This window comes from Coregonus clupeaformis, chromosome 28, assembly GCF_020615455.1.
Source record: "Coregonus clupeaformis isolate EN_2021a chromosome 28, ASM2061545v1, whole genome shotgun sequence".
In the NCBI taxonomy this organism is placed as follows: domain Eukaryota; kingdom Metazoa; phylum Chordata; class Actinopteri; order Salmoniformes; family Salmonidae; genus Coregonus; species Coregonus clupeaformis.
The window spans coordinates 14,802,026-14,822,621 of record NC_059219.1 but is presented as its reverse complement, the minus strand read 5'-3'; the positions used below and the strand labels follow the sequence as shown (position 1 = coordinate 14,822,621).

The 20,596-nt window shown below is 42.3% G+C and overlaps 1 protein-coding gene across 5 annotated transcripts in view; it reads left to right on the top strand.

The window, feature by feature from the left end:
• LOC121542877 (carcinoembryonic antigen-related cell adhesion molecule 2-like) overlaps positions 1–19,467 on the top strand; it is a 43,177-nt gene extending 23,710 nt beyond the window's left edge. The window contains exons 3-11 of one of the 5 annotated variants that reach the window (XR_006657559.1): positions 5,525–5,809; positions 6,343–6,609; positions 11,526–11,801; positions 12,650–12,904; positions 13,289–13,394; positions 13,598–13,661; positions 16,948–17,061; positions 17,582–17,622; positions 18,664–18,677. Coding sequence is in view for 2 of the 5 variants with exons in the window: in XM_045208627.1 (XP_045064562.1) it covers positions 5,525–5,809; positions 6,343–6,609; positions 11,526–11,801; positions 12,650–12,904; positions 13,289–13,394; positions 17,018–17,061; positions 17,582–17,622; positions 18,664–18,906 (1,517 nt within the window). In the remaining 3 variants the exon portion in view is untranslated. Of the gene's footprint in view, positions 1–5,524; positions 5,810–6,342; positions 6,610–11,525; positions 11,802–12,649; positions 12,905–13,288; positions 13,395–13,597; positions 13,860–16,947; positions 17,062–17,581; positions 17,623–18,663 lie in introns of those variants that run through there. The other 4 variants (XR_006657560.1, XR_006657561.1, XM_045208627.1 and 1 more) reach the window with 4 other exon arrangements.
• Positions 19,468–20,596: the final 1,129 nt, after the last annotated feature.

The window sequence follows — 20,596 nt, the reverse complement described above, 5'->3', positions numbered from 1 at the left end:
CACATTGTGCCAATAGGGTTTCCCCAGTGGGAAATGTAATGTGGCTTATTAGCAAAGATCACTACAGTACCTTATCTTCCAATCTGGCAGACATTGACAGACAAGAAACATCTAATTCATTACATGTATATTTTCTCATAATGTATGCAGTGTGCCAACAATGTGGACTCTGCTACCTCATGTGCTGTAGCGTGGAAAGAGTCAATAGAGCAAAGCGCAAGCCAGGTACCTGGTTGGGGTAAATACTAGTATGCCTAAACATGACAATGCCTTAACTTAACTTTACCCTAACCCTAACCTTAACCACCTGCTAGCATGCTTCAACTAAATATGTAAAAAAAAAAACATTATGTGCAAATACACAGTGAGTCTGCAAGGAATCGTTTAACTATACTCGAAACAGTATTATTATGTGTCTGTGCTTTTGTAGTGAGCAACAGTGCAGTGTTTTGTAAATAAAGGCCATGGTGTTCTGAGTAATTTTATAAGAGTGGCTGCGGATCCGAATTCTCTGGAACCCTCTTCAGAAAAGCTAATGGTCTGCGGCTCCTACGCATGTGTGTGATTCTCGACTTTATGCACAGTCTCTGTTCTACTCGTTCTGTTGCCCAGAGAACAGGCTACTCGTGGCACATTTCAGTGATGAATGGAGAATGGTGCTTGTTTAATAAAGTTAGATCAAAGCTGAATCAATGTCTGCAAGAACACATAATGATCTTATTCTACATATCAAAACCGAATATAAAAGCATTGTATAACTTTTTACTGTAAGACAAAAAACACCACCGCATTTCTTACAATATTTTAGGATGCAGCCAAAACTCAACAGCGTGCCCCACTTGGCAAGATATATGCTTTGAAGAATGAAGAATGGCACCGGAGGAGATGGCTGCCATTTTACGGGCTCCTAACCAATTGTGCTATTGTGTGTGTTTTTTTGCGTTATTTGTAACTAATTTTGTACATAATCTTCCACCGATTCTGCCACCGTCTCTTATGACCGAAAAGAGCTTCCAGGTATCAGGACAACGATTACTCACCTTGTACTGGACGAATATTTTTTCTTTAATGAGTCGGACACGAAGAGTTTTCTTCAGACACCAAACAAGGCCCAAATCCCAGTAATTCGCATGAGAAAGTGACAGAGATATCAGGCACGTAGGTCGGGGTGCCTTGTAAGGATCCGACGGCGAGTGGGTAATCTGCCTCTACCATCAGTAATATTAGCCAACGTACAATCATTGGATAACAAAATAGACAAACCACGATCTCGGATATCCTACCTACGGGACATTAATAACTGTAATATCTTATGTTTCACCGAGTCGTTGAACGACAACATGGATAACATACAGCTGGTGGGATATACGCTGCATAGGCAAGATAGAACAGCTGCCTCCGGTAAGACAAGGGGTGGTGGTCTGTGTATATTTGTAAACAACAGCTGGTGCACGAAATCTAATATTAAGGAAGTCTCAATGTTTTGCTCGCCTGAGGTAGAGTATCTCATGATAAGCTGTAGACTATATTATTTACCAAGAGAGTTTTCATCTATATTTTTTGTAGCTGTCTATTTACCACCACAAACCGATGCTGGCACTAAGACCGCACTCAATGAGCTGTATAAGGCCATAAGCAAACAGGAAAACGCTCATCCAAAGGCGGCGCTGCTAGTGGCCGGGGACTTTGATGCAGGGAAACTTAAATCCGTTTTACCTCATTTCTACCAGCATGTTAAATGTGCAACCAGAGGGAAAAAACTCTAGACCACCTTTACTCCACACATAGAGACACGTACAAAGCTCTCCCTCGCCCTCCATTTGGCAAATCTGACCATAACTCCATCCTCCTGATTCCTGCTTACAAGCAAAAACTAAAGTAGGAAGCACCAGTGACTCGGTCAATAAAGAAGTGTTCAGATGCTAAGCTACAGGTCTGTTTTGCTAGCACAGACTGGAATATGTTCCGGGATTCTTCCGATGGCATTGAGGAGTACACCACATCAGTCACTGGCTTCATCAATAAGTGCATCGATGACATCGTCCCCACAGTGACCGTATGTACATACCCCAACCAAAAGCCATGGATTACACGCAACATCCACACTGAGCTAAAGGGTAGAGCTGCCACTTTCAAGGAGCGGGACTCTAACCCGGATGCTTATAAGAAATCCTGCTATGCCCTCCGACGAACCATCAAACAGGCAAAGCGTCAATACAGGACTAAGATTAAATCGTACTACACCGGCTCCGATGCTCGTCAGATGTGGCAGGGCTTGCAAACTATTACAGACTACAAGGGGAAGCACAGCCTCGAGCTGCCTAATGACACGAGCTAAATTACTTCTATGCTCGCTTCGAGGCAACCAACACTGAAGCATGCATGAGAGCATCAGCTGTTCTGGACGACCGTGTGATCACGCTCTCCATAGCCGATGTGAGTAAGACCTTTAAACAGGTCAACATTCACAAGGCTGCAGGGCCAGATGGATTACCAGGACGTGTACTCCGAGCATGCGCTGACCAACTGGCAAGCGTCTTCATTGACATTTTCAACCTGTCCCTGACTGAGTCTGTAATACCAACATGTTTCAAGCAGACCACCATAGTCCCTGTGCCCAAGAACACTAAGGTAACCTGCCTAAATGACCACCGACCCGTAGCACTCACGTCTGTAGCCATGAAGTGCTTTGAAAGGCTGGTCATGGCTCATATCAACACCATTATCCCAGAAACCCTAGACCCACTCCAATTTGCATACCGCCCTAACAGATCCACAGATGATCTCTATTGCACTCCACACTACCCTCAACACCGGGGCCCCTCAGGGATGCGTGCTCAGTCCCCTCCTGTACTCCCTGTTTACTCTGTACCCATACCCCGTGTATATAGCCTTGCTACTGTTATTTTACTGCTGCTCTTTAATTCATTATGTTTTATTTTTTACTTAACACTTATTTTTCTTAAAACTGCATTGTTGGTTAAGGGCTTGTACGGAATCATTTAACTGAAAGGTCTACACATAAATATGCCATTTAGCAGACGCTTTTATCCAAAGCGACTTACAGTCATGCGTGCATACATTTTTGTGTGTGGGTGGTCCCGGGGATTGAACTCACTACAAGCGCCGGATCGAACCCATTACAAGCGCCGTGCTCTACCAGCTGAGCTACAGAGGACCACATGTTGTATTCGGCGCATGTGACAAATAAGATTTGATTTTTGATTTGATTTGATTGAAACAAAACACACATACGCTACCGTTTAACACCATCTGCTCTAAAATTCACTCACTGTACTTAAGGGTCTTTCTTTAAATAATGGGGCCAATGTGTGACATTGGGATAAGAATTTCAAAATGGTTTGAATCAAAAATAAAAAGGATTTTCCTGCTGTTCCACATGTGGACTTAGATGAGTAAAAGTTAATATATGCTAATTGGCCCATAACTCCGCCTAGGACTACACAGCCTTTAAGCAGGGTTCATACAGACATTGGCAAGTCGAATTCAATAACTTTTTCAAGCACTTCACTGTAATTTTTAAGGACCTCAATGTTATACAATTCTATAATTTATATACAGTGTATTCGGAAAGTATTCAGACCCATTGACTTTTTCCACAATTTGTTACATTACAGTCTTATTCTAAAATGTATTAAATTGTTTTTTCCACTCATCAATCTACACACAACACCCCATAATGACAAACTGAAATATTACATTTCCATAAGTATTCAAACCCTTTACTCAGTACTTTGTTGAAGCCCCTTTGGCAGCGATTACAGCCTCAAGTCTTCTTGGGTATGACGCTATAAACTTGGCCCACCTGTATTGGGGGAGTTTCTCCCATTCTTCCCTGCAGATCCTCTCAAGCTCTGTCAGGCTGGATGGGTAGCGTCGGTTCACAGCTATTTTCAGGTCTCTCCAGAGATGTGCGATCGGGTGCAAGTCCGGGCTTTGGCTGGGCCACTCAAGGACATTCAGAGACTTGTCCCAAAGCCACTCCTGCGTTGTCTTGGCTGTGTGCTCAGGGACTTTCCCTCGATCCTGACTACTCTCCCAGTCCCTGCCGCTGAAAAACATCCCCACAGCATGATGCTGCCACCCCCATGCTTCACCTTAGGGATGGTGCCAGGTTTCCTCCAGACGTAATGCTTGGCATTCAGGCCAAAGTGCCTCGATACAATCCTATCTCGGAGCTCTACAGACAATTCCTTCAACCTCATGGCTTGTTATTTGCTCTGACGTACTGTCAACTGTGGGACCTTATATAGACAAGTGTGTGCCTTTCCAAATCATGTCCAATCAATTGAATTTACCACAGGTGGACTCCAATCAAGCTGTAGAAACATCTCAAGGATGATCAATGGAAACAGGATGCACCTAGCAAAGGGTCTGGTGTTTTATTTTGAATTAATTTGCAAAAATTAAAAACAAAAACTGTTGTGTGTAGATTGATGAGGAAAATGTTTCATTTAGGCTGTAACGTAACAAAATGTGAAAAAGTCAAGGGGTCTGAATACTTTCCGAATGCACTGTAATAATTGTACATGTAATAATACATAAAGTTACATACACAAAGTGTTTTTAAAAAAGTAGGCCATTACCCACTTTAAGAATAATTACTTTTTTTTAGGCCTTGCCAATGCATTGATATTCCAATTATTATTACATTCTAAAATCTGTGAGAATAATGTGGACATTGCCTGACTAAATAGATTGGATGCATGCATGGTGATTTTTCTGTAGGCTATGTGGCCGATGCAGGCACACATAATAAAGCCATGAATAGCGGTAGCATTAAGCTCACCATTTGAATCTCACCATCTCTGTTTTTATGAGAAAGTGACCGAAAACCAGGTAGATTTTTTCATGGAAGGATTTCCCGTGTAGCTCAGTTGGTAGAGCATGGCGTTTGCAACGCCAGGGTTGTGGGTTTGATTCCCACGGGGGGTCAGTATGGAAAAAAAAAGACTAAAATGTAAAAATGTAACATTAGATGTTGTTGTCCTCATAATAACCACATGTGGTTTTACTGTGCAACACCCTTCAATTGAAGCAGTGGGAAACAAATGGAAGTGGCCACATATCTCACAAAAACAGATCAAAAATGAAATCACTGATAATAATAAGGGAGCAGGAGAACTTGTAAATTGGCTACATTAATTAAAAGGAATTTTCAAGCACCAAATTGAGGAAATGTCTGATTTTTTTATTTATTTTTTTGCTCCAAATTCAAGATCAATTATGCTACTTCAAGGCCCTTGCATTGTAAAAAAATAAAATAATAATGTTTATTGATGCAATGATGTGTCAATATAAGTAACATAATAAAAAAATCCCTGGAGCTAGAGATATCTGTTTTTTAGCATGGGCTGCACCTCAATCCAACGTATCCGCCTATGGTGGCCTTCCGCATCTGCTATTGCAGCATCATGGCTTTAGACACCTTGGAACACCTTGCTTTAGACACATGCATTTGTACACAAACACCTTGACAGATGTCATCTACTCTCACCCACAGAGACCATTTCAAACGTGACTCTGAGGGCCAACGTCATTGATCTAGTGGAACTGAATGACACTGCCATTTTCACCTGCTCTGTGTCCTCTGGCTCCTCCCCCCTTTCTTACCACTGGCTGAATGGCAGCTCTGAGGTCACAGCCAGAGATGGAATTCAGCTTGGTGATGGAGGCCGTACTCTCACCATAGCCAATGTGACCCAGTATGACCAGGGTCCATACAGGTGTATTGTGTCCAACCCCGTCAGCAGAGAACCCAGCCAGAATCTAACCCTCACCATCAGCTGTGAGTCTCTAACCTGCATATCTAACTTATCTGCATGCAGAGAAAGTCAATTTATGTAAACTTTGTTTATCTTTCACCATGTAGTTCACGTACAGTACTGTAGCCATCTCTTGATTTTGCTTGCAGCAGTACCTGTCTGCTTAACTCTAACTGCTTAAGTATAACTACGTATATTGCATATAATGTCAGATGCTTCGGTTACAACGTTATTGCCTGTTCTGTATATCACTAAGACCTGCTTAGGAAAACAGTCTTGTGGCAGGTCTTAATGTTTTTTTCTTTTCTTTTATCACTTCATCCTTTTGCCCCTAAGATGTAGCTTATATTTCTGTTGAATCCAGCCTGCCTACTGTATGTGTTGGGTGGCTGATTGCTGGTGATGGGACACTGAAGCTAGCTAGATAGATACACTAATGATAACAATAACCATCTTAAATGGGTCATTTGAAGATGGTCTAAAAAGTATCATTACATCACTGTTGGTGAACCTCCCCTCTTTAATGCTGGGGTTAAACATGGACCATTCATTACAGATGGTCCAGAAAACACAAGAATGAAGGTGACCCCTCCAGATGTACTGTATGGATCAGGGTCAAACCTCACTCTGTCCTGCTCCTCTGAGTCCAGACCTCCTGCCCAGTTTCAGTGGGCTCTGAATGGAACACTGCTGTCCAATATAGGACCAGAACTCAGGCTGGAGAACATCCAGGCCAAGCAGAGTGGTAGCTACAGCTGCTGGGCCCATAATACCAGAACCCTGAGGTACCAGACATCTGAGCCCTCTGCCATCACTGTGCTGGGTAAGTGGCAGAGAGGAGAGGAGATGGAGACAGTCATGGGAGGAAAGAGAGAGACTGGCTCTGGGGTGTCATGGCTGAACTAACTGAAATGTTTGTAAGGTTTGTTCTCAAGACCTTTGCAAGGTCTTTGAGTACACCATCTTCCTCGATGTGCAGGGGTACGAGCCCTGGTGTACTTCATAAACCGTTTCAATTTCCATATCTACTAGGAAGCTAAATGTTTGTTTCTTGGGCTTCAGGAATGTGACTGAAAAAGTGCCTCACGTCTTGAAAAATAAAAAAATTAACTGATTGAAAGTATAAGGGGCGAACAAATGCCATGGACAAGGCTACAATGGCGCCAGTGCAATGAGAGGAGCTTACTCAGGTGTTCAATAGCTCATATCAGACCAAGAGCCTAATGCTTTTTATATACTGTAGTTCACTATGAGTTTTAGTTTAGAAAACGATCTCTTGGCAGAAGCAACAGTCACAGGGATGGTAAAAACAGCTTGATTGCCGTAGCAACATCAGGGAATCTGGGCAGTAGGGAGGAGTGCTTCAAATACAGCAGTTCTGCAACATCTTTAATTGAGCCTCTCATTCTCCTTAATTGCCTGCCTCAAAACATTATGGAGAGATTGGATACTGCAAAGCCAATAAATTGGCAGATACAAACAGATTATAATATTTAGCGGACAACAGTTCTTGAGGGCTTGAAAAAGGAAACAGTTAGCGATTTTTTTTCATACTGGTGAACCGGCGTTTGAGTTGTGGGGTTGCAGTATCAACAGTCCCTTATCTATGGTATATCTTGGCATGACTGTATTACTTGGCATTAATAGACTGGTTTTACGCACAACAACATTCTCTCCAAGCTGGGAGAGAACGCGAGGACGGCTCATGCAGGTTCAGGTAGCCTATACAGGACAGCTGTACATTTAAAAAAATTAATTGGTATCTGATTAGTATTCTGTTGTATCGAACATTTTATTTTACAATCTGCAATTACTGAAAAAGTAATTACATAATTGCCACCAGCCAGCAGTTTAAAAATGGCAGCATTGCGACACCGTGTAAGCCCTATAGCTTCATGAAATATTAGGCTTAACCTGAGAAAATTACGACCAAATAGACCTACCAATAAACAGTTATCCATTAGCTAAAGCAAAGCTATGCCCTGGCACCATAGAAGCCCAACATCGATTCGATAGGCATGCAGCCGCATAGACGTTGCAATTTCAGCAACAACGACACCGATCGGTAGTCGGTAGCCTTTCTTGCGGGCCCAAGAAACTGTGTTACGCCAGTGCGAGGTAATTAAGCAGATATGTACATATAACTAGGAATAAAGTGACGTATAATAAACAGTAACAGTAGCAGCAGCGTATATGATGAGTCAAAAGTTAGCGCAAGAAGGGTCAATGTAGATATTCCGGGTAGCTATTTGTTTAACTAACTACAGTGGCTTGCGAAAGTATTCACCCCCCATGGCATTTTTCCTAAAATAGATTTTTTGGGGGGGATTGTATCATTTGATTTACACAACATGCCTACCACTTTGAAGATGCAAAATATTTTTTCTTGTGAAACAAACAAGAAATAAGACAAAAAAACTGAAAACTTGAGCGTGCATAACTATTCACCCCCCCCCCCCCATTGTCCTGCTGGAAGGTGAATCTCCGTCCCAGTCTCCAATCTCTGGAAGACTGAAACAGGTTTCCCTCGAGAATTTCCCTGTATTTAGCGCCATCCATCATTCCTTCAATTCTGACCAATTTCCCAGTCCCTGCCGATGAACAATATCCCCACAGCATGATGCTGCCACCACCATGCTTCACTGTGGGGATGGTGTTCTCAGGGTGATGAGAGGTGTTGATTTCTGAGCCAGACATAGCGTTTTCTTGATGGCCAAAAAGCTCAATTCTAGTCTCATCTGACCAGAGTAACTCTTCCATATGTTTGGGGAGTCTCCCACATGCCTTTTAGCGAACACCAAACGTGTTTGCTTATTTTTTTCTTTAAGCAATGGCTTTTTTCTTGCCCCTCTTCCGTAAAGTCCAGCTCTGTGGAGTGTATGGCTTAAAGTGGTCCTATGGACAGATACTCCAATCTCCGCTGTGGAGATTTGCAGCTCCTTCAGGGTTATCTTTGGTCTCTTTGTTGCCTCTCTGATTAATGCCCTCCTTGCCTGGTCTGTGAGTTTTGGTGGGCGGCCCTTTCTTGGCAGGTTTGTTGTGGTGCCATATTATTTCAATTTTTTAATAATGGATTTAATGGTGCTCCGTGGGATGTTCAAAGTTTCTGATATTTTTTTATAACCCAACCCTGATCTGTACTTCTCCACAACTTGGTCCCTGACCTGTTTGGAGAGCTCCTTGGTCTTCATGGTGCCGCTTGCTTGGTGGTGCCCCTTGCTTAGAGGTGTTGCAGACTCTGGGGCCTTTCAGAACAGGTGTATATACAGTGGGGGAAAAAGTATTTAGTAAGCCACCAATTGTGCAAGTTCTCCCACTTAAAAAGATGAGAGAGGCCTGTAATTTTCATCATAGGTACACGTCAACTATGACAGACAAATTGAGGGAAAAAAATCCAGAAAAACACATTGTAGGATTTTTTATGATTTTTTTTGCAAATTATGGTGGAAAATAAGTATTTGGTCACCTACAAACAAGCAAGATTTCTGGCTCTCACAGACCTGTAACTTCTTCTTTAAGAGGCACCTCTGTCCTCCACTCGTTACCTGTATTAATGGCACCTGTTTGAACTTGTTATCAGTATAAAAGACACCTGTCCACAACCTCAAACAGTCACACTCCAAACTCCACTATGGCCAAGACCAAAGAGCTGTCAAAGGACACCAGAAACACAATTGTAGACTTGCACCAGGCTGGGAAGACTGAATCTGCAATAGGTAAGCAGCTTGGTTTGAAGAAATCAACTGTGGGAGCAATTATTAGGAAATGGAAGACATACAAGAGCACTGATAATCTCCCTCGATCTGGGGCTCCACGCAAGATCTCACCCCGTGGGGTCAAAATGATCACAAGAACCACACGGGGGGACCTAGTGAATGACCTGCAGAGAGCTGGGACCAAAGTAACAAAGCCTACCATCAGTAACACACTACGCCGCCAGGGACTCAAATCCTGCAGTGCCAGACGTGTCCCCCTGCTTAAGCCAGTACATGTCCAGGCCCGTCTGAAGTTTGCTAGAGTGCATTTGGATGATCCAGAAGAGGATTGGGAGAATGTCATATGGTCAGATGAAACCAAAATAGAACTTTTTGGTAAAAACTCAACTCGTCGTGTTTGGAGGACAAAGAATGCTGAGTTGCATCCAAAGAACACCATACCTACTGTGAAGCATGGGGGTGGAAACATCATGCTTTGGGGCTGTTTTTCTGCAAAGGGACCAGGATGACTGATCCGTGTAAAGGAAAGAATGAATGGGGCCATATATCGTGTGATTTTGAGTGAAAACCTACTTCCATCAGCAAGGGCATTGAAGATGAAACGTGGCTGGGTCTTTCAGCATGACAATGATCCCAAACACACCGCCCGGGCAACGAAGGAGTGGCTTCGTAAGAAGCATTTCAAGGTCCTGGAGTGGACTAGCCAGTCTCCAGATCTCAACCCCATAGAAAATCTTTGGAGGGAGTTGAAAGTCCGTGTTGCCCAGCGACAGCCCCAAAACATCACTGCTCTAGAGGAGATCTGCATGGAGGAATGGGCCAAAATACCAGCAACAGTTTGTGAAAACCTTGTGAAGACTTACAGAAAACGTTTGACCTGTGTCATTGCCAACAAAGGGTATATATCAAAGTATTGAGAAACTTTTGTTATTGACCAAATACTTATTTTCCACCATCATTTGCAAATAAATTCATTAAAAATCCTACAATGTGGGCCAAAATTCCTCCACAGCGACGTGAGAGACTGATCAACAACTACAGGAAGCATTTGGTTGGAGTCATTGCAGCTAAAGGTGGCACAACCAGTTATTGAGTGTAAGGGGGCAATTACTTTTTCACACAGGGGAATTGGGTGTTGCATAACTTTGTTTATGAAATAAATATGTAATTGTTGTGTTATTTGTTAACTTATGTTCCCTTTATCTAATATTAGGTTTTGGTTGAAGATCTGATAACATTCAGTATCAGAAACATGCAAAAGTAGAGAAAATTAGAAAGGTGGCAAATACTTTTTCATAGCACTGTATCCTAACCAGCTGCCACTTTGAAGGAGTGGGACAATAATCCCGGTGCTTATAAGAAAACCCGCTACGTCCTCCGACAAACCATCAAACAGGCAAAGCGTCAATACAGGACTAATATCGAATCCTACTACACTGGCTCTGACGCTCGTTGGATGTGGCAGGGCTTGCAAACTATCAAGCGTTACAAAGGGAAACCCAGCGCGAGCTGCCCAGTGACACGAGCCAACCAGAATTAAGATGTTGTCATAGATTTGAGAGCTCTTCTGCACCTATTACACTACTAAACTTAATAATTTATTTTATTTATGTTTTATATACCATGTGTGGGCCTTTACTTTCTTTATCATACACAACATTTACCATGTTGCATTTTCATTTCACTTGTGCTTTGTGTTTTCAGGCAACTGTTACTGTTTGACAAAATAATATATAATCTACATTATAAACTGGGTGGTTTGAGCTCTGAATGCTGATTGGCTGACAGCCGTGGTATATCAGACCATATACCACGGGTATGACAAAACATTTATTTTTACTGCTCTAATTATGTTGGTAACCCGTTTATCATAGCAATAGGGCACCTCTGGGGTTTGTGGTATATGGCCTAAGAATTTAACCATGGTATATTGGCCCCCTCGTGCCTTATTGCTTAATTATAATCTAGGCTACAATCTGTATTATCAATTCAATTCTGATTGATATACCATTGTCCTTCACAGAACCAATATCTGGTGCTATCATAACAACTTCCCCAAATCCTCCAATCATCGAGGGGAATTCTGTCACCTTAACCTGTGATGCTTCTGGCTCCATCACCACCAGAGAGTGGATGAAGGATGGTCAGCTTCTGTCTGCTGGTGGCAACATGATCATCTCTGAGGATAAGAGAGTGCTGTCCATAAACCCTGTGAAGAGAACAGACAGTGGAGAATACCTGTGTAGAGTCAGCAACCCCATCAGCACCGCTGATGCTAAACACGATCTCATTGTAAACTGTAAGTAGGCCTACTCTGCTATAAACTTGGGTTTACAATGACTGTTTTTTAACCTTTTTTTGTTGCATTTAATATCTGACAGTTATAGTGTAAATGCTGGATATGCAAGAGTATGCAAAGCTGTCATCAAGGCAAAGGTGGCTACTTTGAAGAATCTCAAATATATTTTATTTGTTTAACACTTTTTTGGTTACTACATGATTCCATGTGTTATTTAATAGTTTTGATGTCTTCGCTATTATTCTACAATGTAGAAAATAGTAAAAATAAAGAAAACCCCTTGAATGTATCACGTTTCAGGTGAAGACCCAGATGCAGAGTGTCGAAGTAACAAAAGTTTATTACAAAAACAGGGGGCAGCAAACAACAGATCAAGGGCAGGCAGAGGTCAGTAATCCAGATCAGCATCCAAAAGGTACAGAACGGCAGGCAGTCTTAAGGTCAGGGCAGGCAGAGGTCAATAATCCAGGGTGGTGTGACAAGGTACAAAATGGCAGGCAGGCTCAGGCCAGACAGAATGGTCAAAACCGGGAAACTAGAAAACAGGAACTTGAGATAGACAAGCAAGGGGAAAACCGCTGGTAGGCTTGACAAGACAAAACGAACTGGCAACAGAGATACAGAGAACACAGGTATAAATGGGGAAGATGGGCGACACCTGGAGGGGGGTGGAGACAATCAAAAAGACAGGTGAAACAGATCAGGGTGTGACAGAATGAGTAGGTGTGTCCAAACTTTTGACTGGTAGTGTATATATTTATATAACAATTTGAGTGTATAACATCACACTGATTACCAACTAACAAACACATGGCTACCTCTAATTGGAATGGTAATCTGTGTTACAGATGGACCTGATGGTATGGAAATCAAGGGCCCAACTGAAATAGATGTAGAACAGAAGTTTACATTGACCTGCTCTGCTGACTCCAACCCCCCTGCTAGTTACACCTGGATGCTCAATGGAACAGAGATACCTGGACATTCACCTGAGTTCACTAAAGAGAAGAGTGAATACTCTGACAGTGGGGATTACACCTGTACAGCAACAAATGATGTCACTAGAAACAAAACATATGTGGTCCATAAACTGTCAGTAAAAGGTAAAGTTAGCTGAAGCTTTAAAGACAATATGAGCATAGTAAATCGATAGTAATTACATTTTTAAGAATCTCCAGCTTGCATAGCATACAGTAGGCTATTTCACTTTGTACATATGTAAACTGCAGTAGTTTTTACGCCATAGTGATATCTATTTTAAAACCTGCTGCTGATATGCTATGTAAGAATGTTCCATTTAGAAAACTTGCTGCAAGATGATTCATTTGTATTAGTTTTGCATTTCAAACTTGTTTTGAAATAATGCCACTAGGTGTATTTGTTGTGTTGTAACTGTCACCCAGATGCACTGTAATGTGCAGTACTGATTGATCATTGTGTGTAGCCTTTCTCTCATCTCTCTATGGGTCTCTCCCTGGTCTCTGCAGCGGAGGGCTCTCTATCTCCTGGTGCCATCGCTGGGATTGTGATTGGAGTACTGCTGGTTGTGGGAGGGGCAGTTGGTGTGGCAGTCTACTTCACGAAGAAAAAGGGGTGAGAAAAAAAAATGTTGGTTGTAAAATTATTTTTCATTCCGAGATGAGACAGTTTGAAATCAGATGTGTTTTATTTAGTGATAAAGAATATTACATCAAATATTATTTATCAACTTTTTGTTTGAAGAAGTTTAACAATGGAATCCATTTCACTTAAGTATATCACTTACTGTATTCTTTGTTTTTGTCTTGGCGCTTTAGCTTGTCTCCCATGCCAACAGCCTGAATTGTGGGTCTGTGCATACTTACTTACTATCTGTCCCACGTATCCTTGCTCTATATGGTGCCTTTGGGTTAAATTGATTGGGTTAGCTTTGAAATAGCTTTTATAGCTCAATGCAGTTTTGAGAGACAACCAAATACTTAGAAGTACTTTAAGATACCAATGAAGCCCCATTTTGTTGTAGTATCACACACCTGTAAATCAGTCTACCTGCCAAATAAAATAAAATTGTATTTCTCACATGTGCCGAATACAACATGTGTAGTAGACCTTACTGTGAAATGCTTACTTACAGGCCCTTAACCAACAACACAGTTAAAAAAATAGAGTTAATAAAATATTTACTAAATAAACTAAAGTAAAAAATTAAAAGTAACACAATAAAATTACATAACAATTGTCACGCTCGTTTACAGACGGGACGGACCAAGGCGCAGCGTGATATGCCAACATGTTTATTTAACGAATAAACAAACGAAACGTGACGTCCAAGGTAGCACACAAACAACATACCTTACACAGAACAAGATCCCACAACCCACTAGTGCCAATAGGCTACCTAAGTATGGACCCCAATCAGAGACAACGAGCTACAGCTGCCTCTGATTGGGAACCACACCGGCCAACATAGATCTACACAATCTAGATCTAAACATAGAAAATGCAACATAGAACATACCACACAGAAAATACACACCCTGACTCAACAAATACGAGTCCCCAGAGTCAGGGCGTGACAACAATAAAGAGGCTATATACAGGGGGTACCGGTACCGAGTCAATGTGTGGGGGTACAGGTTAGTCGAGGTAGTTTGTACATGTAGGTTTGGGTAATCTGTAAAGGAGCTTTTTGGACCTAGACTTGGCGCTCCGTTACCGCTTGCTGTGCGGTAGCAGACAGAACAGTCTATGACTTGGGTGACTGGAGTCTTTGACAATTTTTTGGGACTTCCTCTGACACCTTCTAGTATATAGGTCCTGGATGGCAGGAAGCTTGGTCATGTACTGGGCTGTACGCACTACCCTCTGTAGCGCCTTATGGTCGGATGCCGAGCAGTTGCCATACCAGGCGGTGATGCAACTGGTCAGGATGCTCTCGATGGTACAGCTGTATAACTTTTTGAGGATCTGGGGACCCATACCAAATCTATTCAGTCTCCTGAGGGGGAAAAGGTGTTGTCCTGCCCTCTTCCCGACTGTCTTGGTGTGTTTGGACAATGATAGTTTGTTGGTGATGTGGACACTAATGAACTTAACTCTCGACACGCTCCACTACAGTCCTGTCGATGTTAATGGGGGCCTGTTGGGCCCTCCTTTTCCTGTAGTCCACGATCATCTCCTTTGTCTTGCTCACATTGAGGGAGAGGTTGTTGTCCTGGCACCACACCTCATCCCTATAGGCTGTCTCATCGTTGTCGGTGATCAGGCCTACCACTGTTGTGTCGTCAGCAAACTTAATGATGGAGTTGGAGTCGTGCTTGGCCACGCAGTCGTGGGTGAACAGGGAATACAGGAGGGGACTAAGCACGCACCCCTGAGGGGCCCCGGTGTTGAGGATCAGCGTGGCAGATGTGTTGTTGCCTTCCCTTACCACCTGGGGGTGGCCCGTCAGGAAGTCCAGGATCCAGTTGCAGAGGGAGGTGTTTAGTCCCAGGGTCCTTAGCTTTGTGGGTGTTGAACGCTGAGCTGTAGTCAATGAACAGCAGTCTCACATAGGTGTTCCTTTTGTCCAGGTGGGAAAGGGCAGTGTGGAGTGCGATTGAGATTGCGTCATCTGTGGATCTGTTGGGGCGGTATGCGAATTGGAGTGGGTCTAGGGTTTCCGGGATGATGGTGTTGATGTGAGCAATGACCAGCCATTCAAAGCACTTCATGGCTACCGACGTGAGTGCTACGGGGCGGTTGTCATTTAGGCAGGTTACCTTGGGCACAGGGACTATGGTGGTCTGCTTGAAACATGTGGGTGTTACAGACTCGGTCAAGGAGAGGTTGAAAATGTCAGTGAAGACACTTGCCAGTTGGTCAGCGCATGCTCTGAGTACACGCCCTGGTAATTCATCTGGCCCCGCGTCCTTGTGAATGTTTTTTTTTTAAAGTGTTAAGTAAAAAAAATAAAAGCAAATAACTAAAGAGAAGCAGTAAAATAAAATAACATTAGGGAGGCTATATACAGGGGGGTACCGGTGCAGAGTCAATGTGCGGGGGCACCGGCTAGTCAAGGTAATATGTACATGTGGGTAGAGTTAAAGTGAATATGCATAAATAATAGACAGAGTAGCAGCAGCGTAAAAGAGGGGGGTGGGGGTGAGGGGGCAGTGCAAATAGTCCGGGTAGCAATGATTAGCTGTTCAGGAGTCTTATGGCTTGGGGGTAGAAGCTGTTGAGAAGCCTTTTGGACCTAGACTTGGCGCTCCGGTACCGCTTGCCGTGCGGTAGCAGAGAGAACAGTCTATGACTAGGGTGGCTGGAGTCTTTGACAATTTTGAGGGCCTTCCTCTGACACCGCCTGGTATAGAGGTCCTGGATGGCAGGAAGCTTGGCCCCAGTGATGTACTGGGCCGTACGCACTACCCTCTGTAGTGCCTTGCGGTCGGAGGCCGAGCAGTTGCCATACCAGGCGGTCACAACCCACAGAGGAAAACCACAACTGTATGCAGTATAAACAGGAAGAAAGGGGGAAAGTATTAGCTTTGTGGCATATCTCCCTGACCTCTGACCCTCAGGTTTATGTGTCTCTCTGACCAATAGCTGAAACTAAAACAGATGTTTGTCAATGATGTGGTTGCCTGATTCCTAACAGACTTTAACTCATGGAACTTATAAGGTTAGAGGCCATGGAGAGATATTTCTAAAGTTCGGTAGTCAATTATGAATTCCTATGTTGTCACCATTTGTTTAGAGACCATTTACTGTGATAGAGCCCTATCATAAGTTGTCTCTGTGTTTTAACTCCAAGGTATGGCTTTTCAAGTAACCAAACACACATTTCTGGAATCAGATACGCAATCATCAGTTATAATAAGAGAGGGTTTCAAAATAAAAAGTAATAAACAATGTGTGAAGGCTGTGGAAATGTCAATTGAAGGGCAGTTGACCATTTCCTATAGGTCATTATAGACGGATAACAACCAAAGTATTGCGCCGCCGCGTGAAGAGGAGATACATTGAGTATACTGTAGTTTACAGTAAAATGAGTTTATAATCTGATAACAGGTTAACCCTCCCTGTATTTGGCTGGCAGGGCTGATTGTCAATGGTTGTTAGGAAGAAATATAATTGTACAGAATTTGTTGGTGGTTCACAATGCATTTTCCTCATCTAAATTAAGCCTACATGTGTCTCTGCAAATAACAATAATAATTTCCCAAAGATACTGACTGCTCCCTAATTTACATTAGTTTCTTCATGAAAGAATCCTCCAGTGGAAATGGTGTTGGCAACAGTAAGTATGAGTTATGTGTCTCACATGCGTCCATTGATTTAGTAAATAATGTATATGACCACTTAATGACCTTATGGTCTACATCTACTTCTGCTCTGTCTACTACCACTCTAGTAGTAAATTGATCTCCATATATCTATCCACTGGGCACATACTGGTTGAATCAACGTTGTTTCCACGTCATTTCAATGAAATAACGTTGAACCAACGTGGAATAAATGTTGAATTGACGTCTGTGTCCAGTGGGTCTGTTCCCAGCTCTCTGAATACCTAAATTCCTCTGTCTACGTGGGCAAACAATCTCTGCTCCCGCTTACCATAATCTTCTGCACAGACACACAAAATATGAACTAATGATAACCTACTAATGTTAAGCCTCATGCCTGTAATCTAAGGCAATGCTTTCAATTAAGGTGTGAATATAGACACTCAAAGTGGATCAGGGTTTCATAATTGGGAAGCCTATATACTGTAAGCTACAGCTCCATCTCTAACTGCAGTTTGTGTGTCATCTCAACAGGTACAAGCTCTGCTAACGGTGGGGGACCAGGAGGAAACCAGGTACTATGCACTGTCATGTCATGCATTTAACTGTCATGTATTCTGTTTTCATAGCTTCCATAGTACATTGGTTTATCTGATATGCTTTTATTCCTTTGATTCTGCCATTTTGAGTAAAAAGAGCTGCACACTGGGCTTCATGTACAGTATCATATCTTATCTGGCTATCAGAGATCCTGATCAGTATAGTAAATATCAGTGTTGTGTAAGACCGAAGAGAATAATGTAATGATAATAATCACAGATAGCCTCGTCACAGTGTAGAGAAAGATGGGTCAATATAATAGTTATAATAATTATATAACTATATGACTATAATAGTTAACATAGCCTACCTAGAGCTTGGCTCTGGTGCTATATCTCCTGGCGTCTCTGCTAAGCAACAGTCTGGCCTTTGACCAGGTTTATAACCTCACATCATTATAGTGATGAGCACACTTCCAGGCAGGGGCAGTATGCATGGCCTGTTTACTGTAAGGCTGAGGGACTTTGCTCCAGGAAGATAATATTATATTGAGCTTATACAACTTTTATTGTGAAGTATTTCAAATAGATGAAACTGTTTCCTCAGTTCAGACAAATGTATTTCTGTCAAGTGCCACAAGCCTTAATGTATCCAATTTGGCTGCAATTTAATCTTTCCTGAAACTTAACCGAAATATATATGAAAGCTATGAGGAACTACCTTTGTAATCAACACCACTGACCTCTTTCAAGATGACAATAGAAACATGCCAACCTGCTCATAATGAGCTAGTCTGGTAACTGGTTCACTAGCCGTGTGACACACCTTCACGCCTGGCATGCAAGGCTAGTAATGACCACACAGTTTGAGGGGATGTAACAAGCTCCCTGCCCTCAAGAAGTTGTATGAGAAATAACCAAAAACATGTTGACTGAACTAACTCTGTGTTTGCAATTATCCACTGCTCTGGTGCTTATAGCTCTAGATGTCAGGCAGTATAAGTGGGGACCTGAGTTTTTCCATTTCAGGTCATGGTCAGGACTTAACTAGGACATGTCTCTACTCTGTCCTCCTAGGACCTGAACTATGCAGACATCACGCAATTCCAGAAGAGGGACGGTGGGTCAGTTCAGCTGGGGAACCTGGGTACTTCCTCCACAGAGTACGCTCAGGTCCGAGTCAACAACCGGCCCAGTCAGCCTGCCGAACCGCCCACCTACCAAGCCCACCAATCCCAGTATTCCCAGGTGAACAAGCCCGCCCTTAAGACTGCCCCCGATGCTGCATCCACCATCTACTCAGATGTCCGAAGGAACTGACCACGCCTCCCTGTCAATCATCTGGACCAGCTGGGGTCAGTCAGGGCGACCAGGCCTGTTCAGACATGGTCAGTGAAGCCCCACAACCTTCTGTGTCTACAGTATGTGCCAACCAAACCTTTTCTAATACCTTATTAGGCCTTACAGATCCCTGGACAAACAAAAATGTCAGTTGACCCCTTAGCTATTATCAATACATTGGGTGCTCATTTGTTTTATCATTTATACTCAACTAATAGTAAATAAATTATATTTCATTGACAATGTCGTAATAGATCTTGATGGTCGTGAGTATTTTGATATACACAAAAAATACAGCTACATACACAATTAAAGATAGTCTCTCTTACTGCTCTATTCAGTTCTCATACATACTGTGGAGGTAACTGTACTGTACCACTTATTGGGAAAAGCATTAGCATGCGTCCCATGGTTTAGCATAATAGCAACATAGAGGAACACCATCTCTCAGGGTGACGTGGGTACCATTACATTTACGTCATTTAGCAGACGCTCTTATCCAGAGCGACTTACAGGAGCAATTAGGGTTAAGTGCCTTTCTCAAGGGCACATCGACAGATTTTTCACCTAGTCGGCTCGGGGATTAGAACCAGCGACCTTTCGGTTACTGGCACAACGCTCTTAACCACTAAGCTACCTGCCGCCCCCATGACCATTGCCCTGGTCATTTGCATGTACGGTGTACATGATACCTTATGTACTGTTAGATACAGTATCATAAAAGGGAAATGAAATAGCCCTGTGCGCAGTATGTGTAAATGATCAATACTTTGTTTGTTTTGTTTATTAGCAATAGATGGCTCTCACTGTTGCTTTGTTTCTCTTGTAAAAAAAATTATTGAGTGTACAGGATGTGCATTCAGGAATTATTTTTATCAATAATTTCCCTATTGCTATTTGATTATTAAAACACCAATAACAAGATATAATATTTTGCTTATTATTTCTAAGAATATCTTTGTAAGTTGAAATGAACGAAACCAACAATGGTTATGTCGGTGACAAGGTTCAGTACCACACACATCTAGCATAGAACTTTAGCATAGAACTTCCTGCATTGTTGTTTGTGGACAACAAAGTCCGAACCATGCAATGGGAAGTTGTTAAACATTGCACTACCCCTTTAGCTTTAATAACAAAGCTGTATTTATTATTTGGGACATTTTCGACAATGATGCTTGTACCGCAAACTTATATTACTATATTTTAAATGATTCAATGAATTTACAATGTGAGAAAGTAGGCTTGACTTACAGTGAGATACATTTGATCATTGTTTTGATTGCCAGCTTTATTCTGGTTTATTGTGGTTCCAAGCATTTTTGTTATTTGTGAATCCACCTATGTTTGAGTTATGATGTATTTTGCAGCAAAAATAGAAGTGCCTGTATGCTTAAGAATTGTTTATTTAATGTCAAATGTGCTGTACATGATTTAGTGCCACATCTACTCCCAAACCAAACCAAACATTCCAGTCTATCTACTCCCAAACCAATCATAGAGTTGTTATGTACAAACACAGGGGAAGGAACAGCATGTGTAATGCTATACTCCAATTTCAAAGGCCCTCTTGTTCAACCCTCTCAATACACTTAGTATTTCCTTTATACTCATATGAATCCATTGGTTCCTATGATGTGAATGTGGGCCTGTCATTAAAGTTTAACTT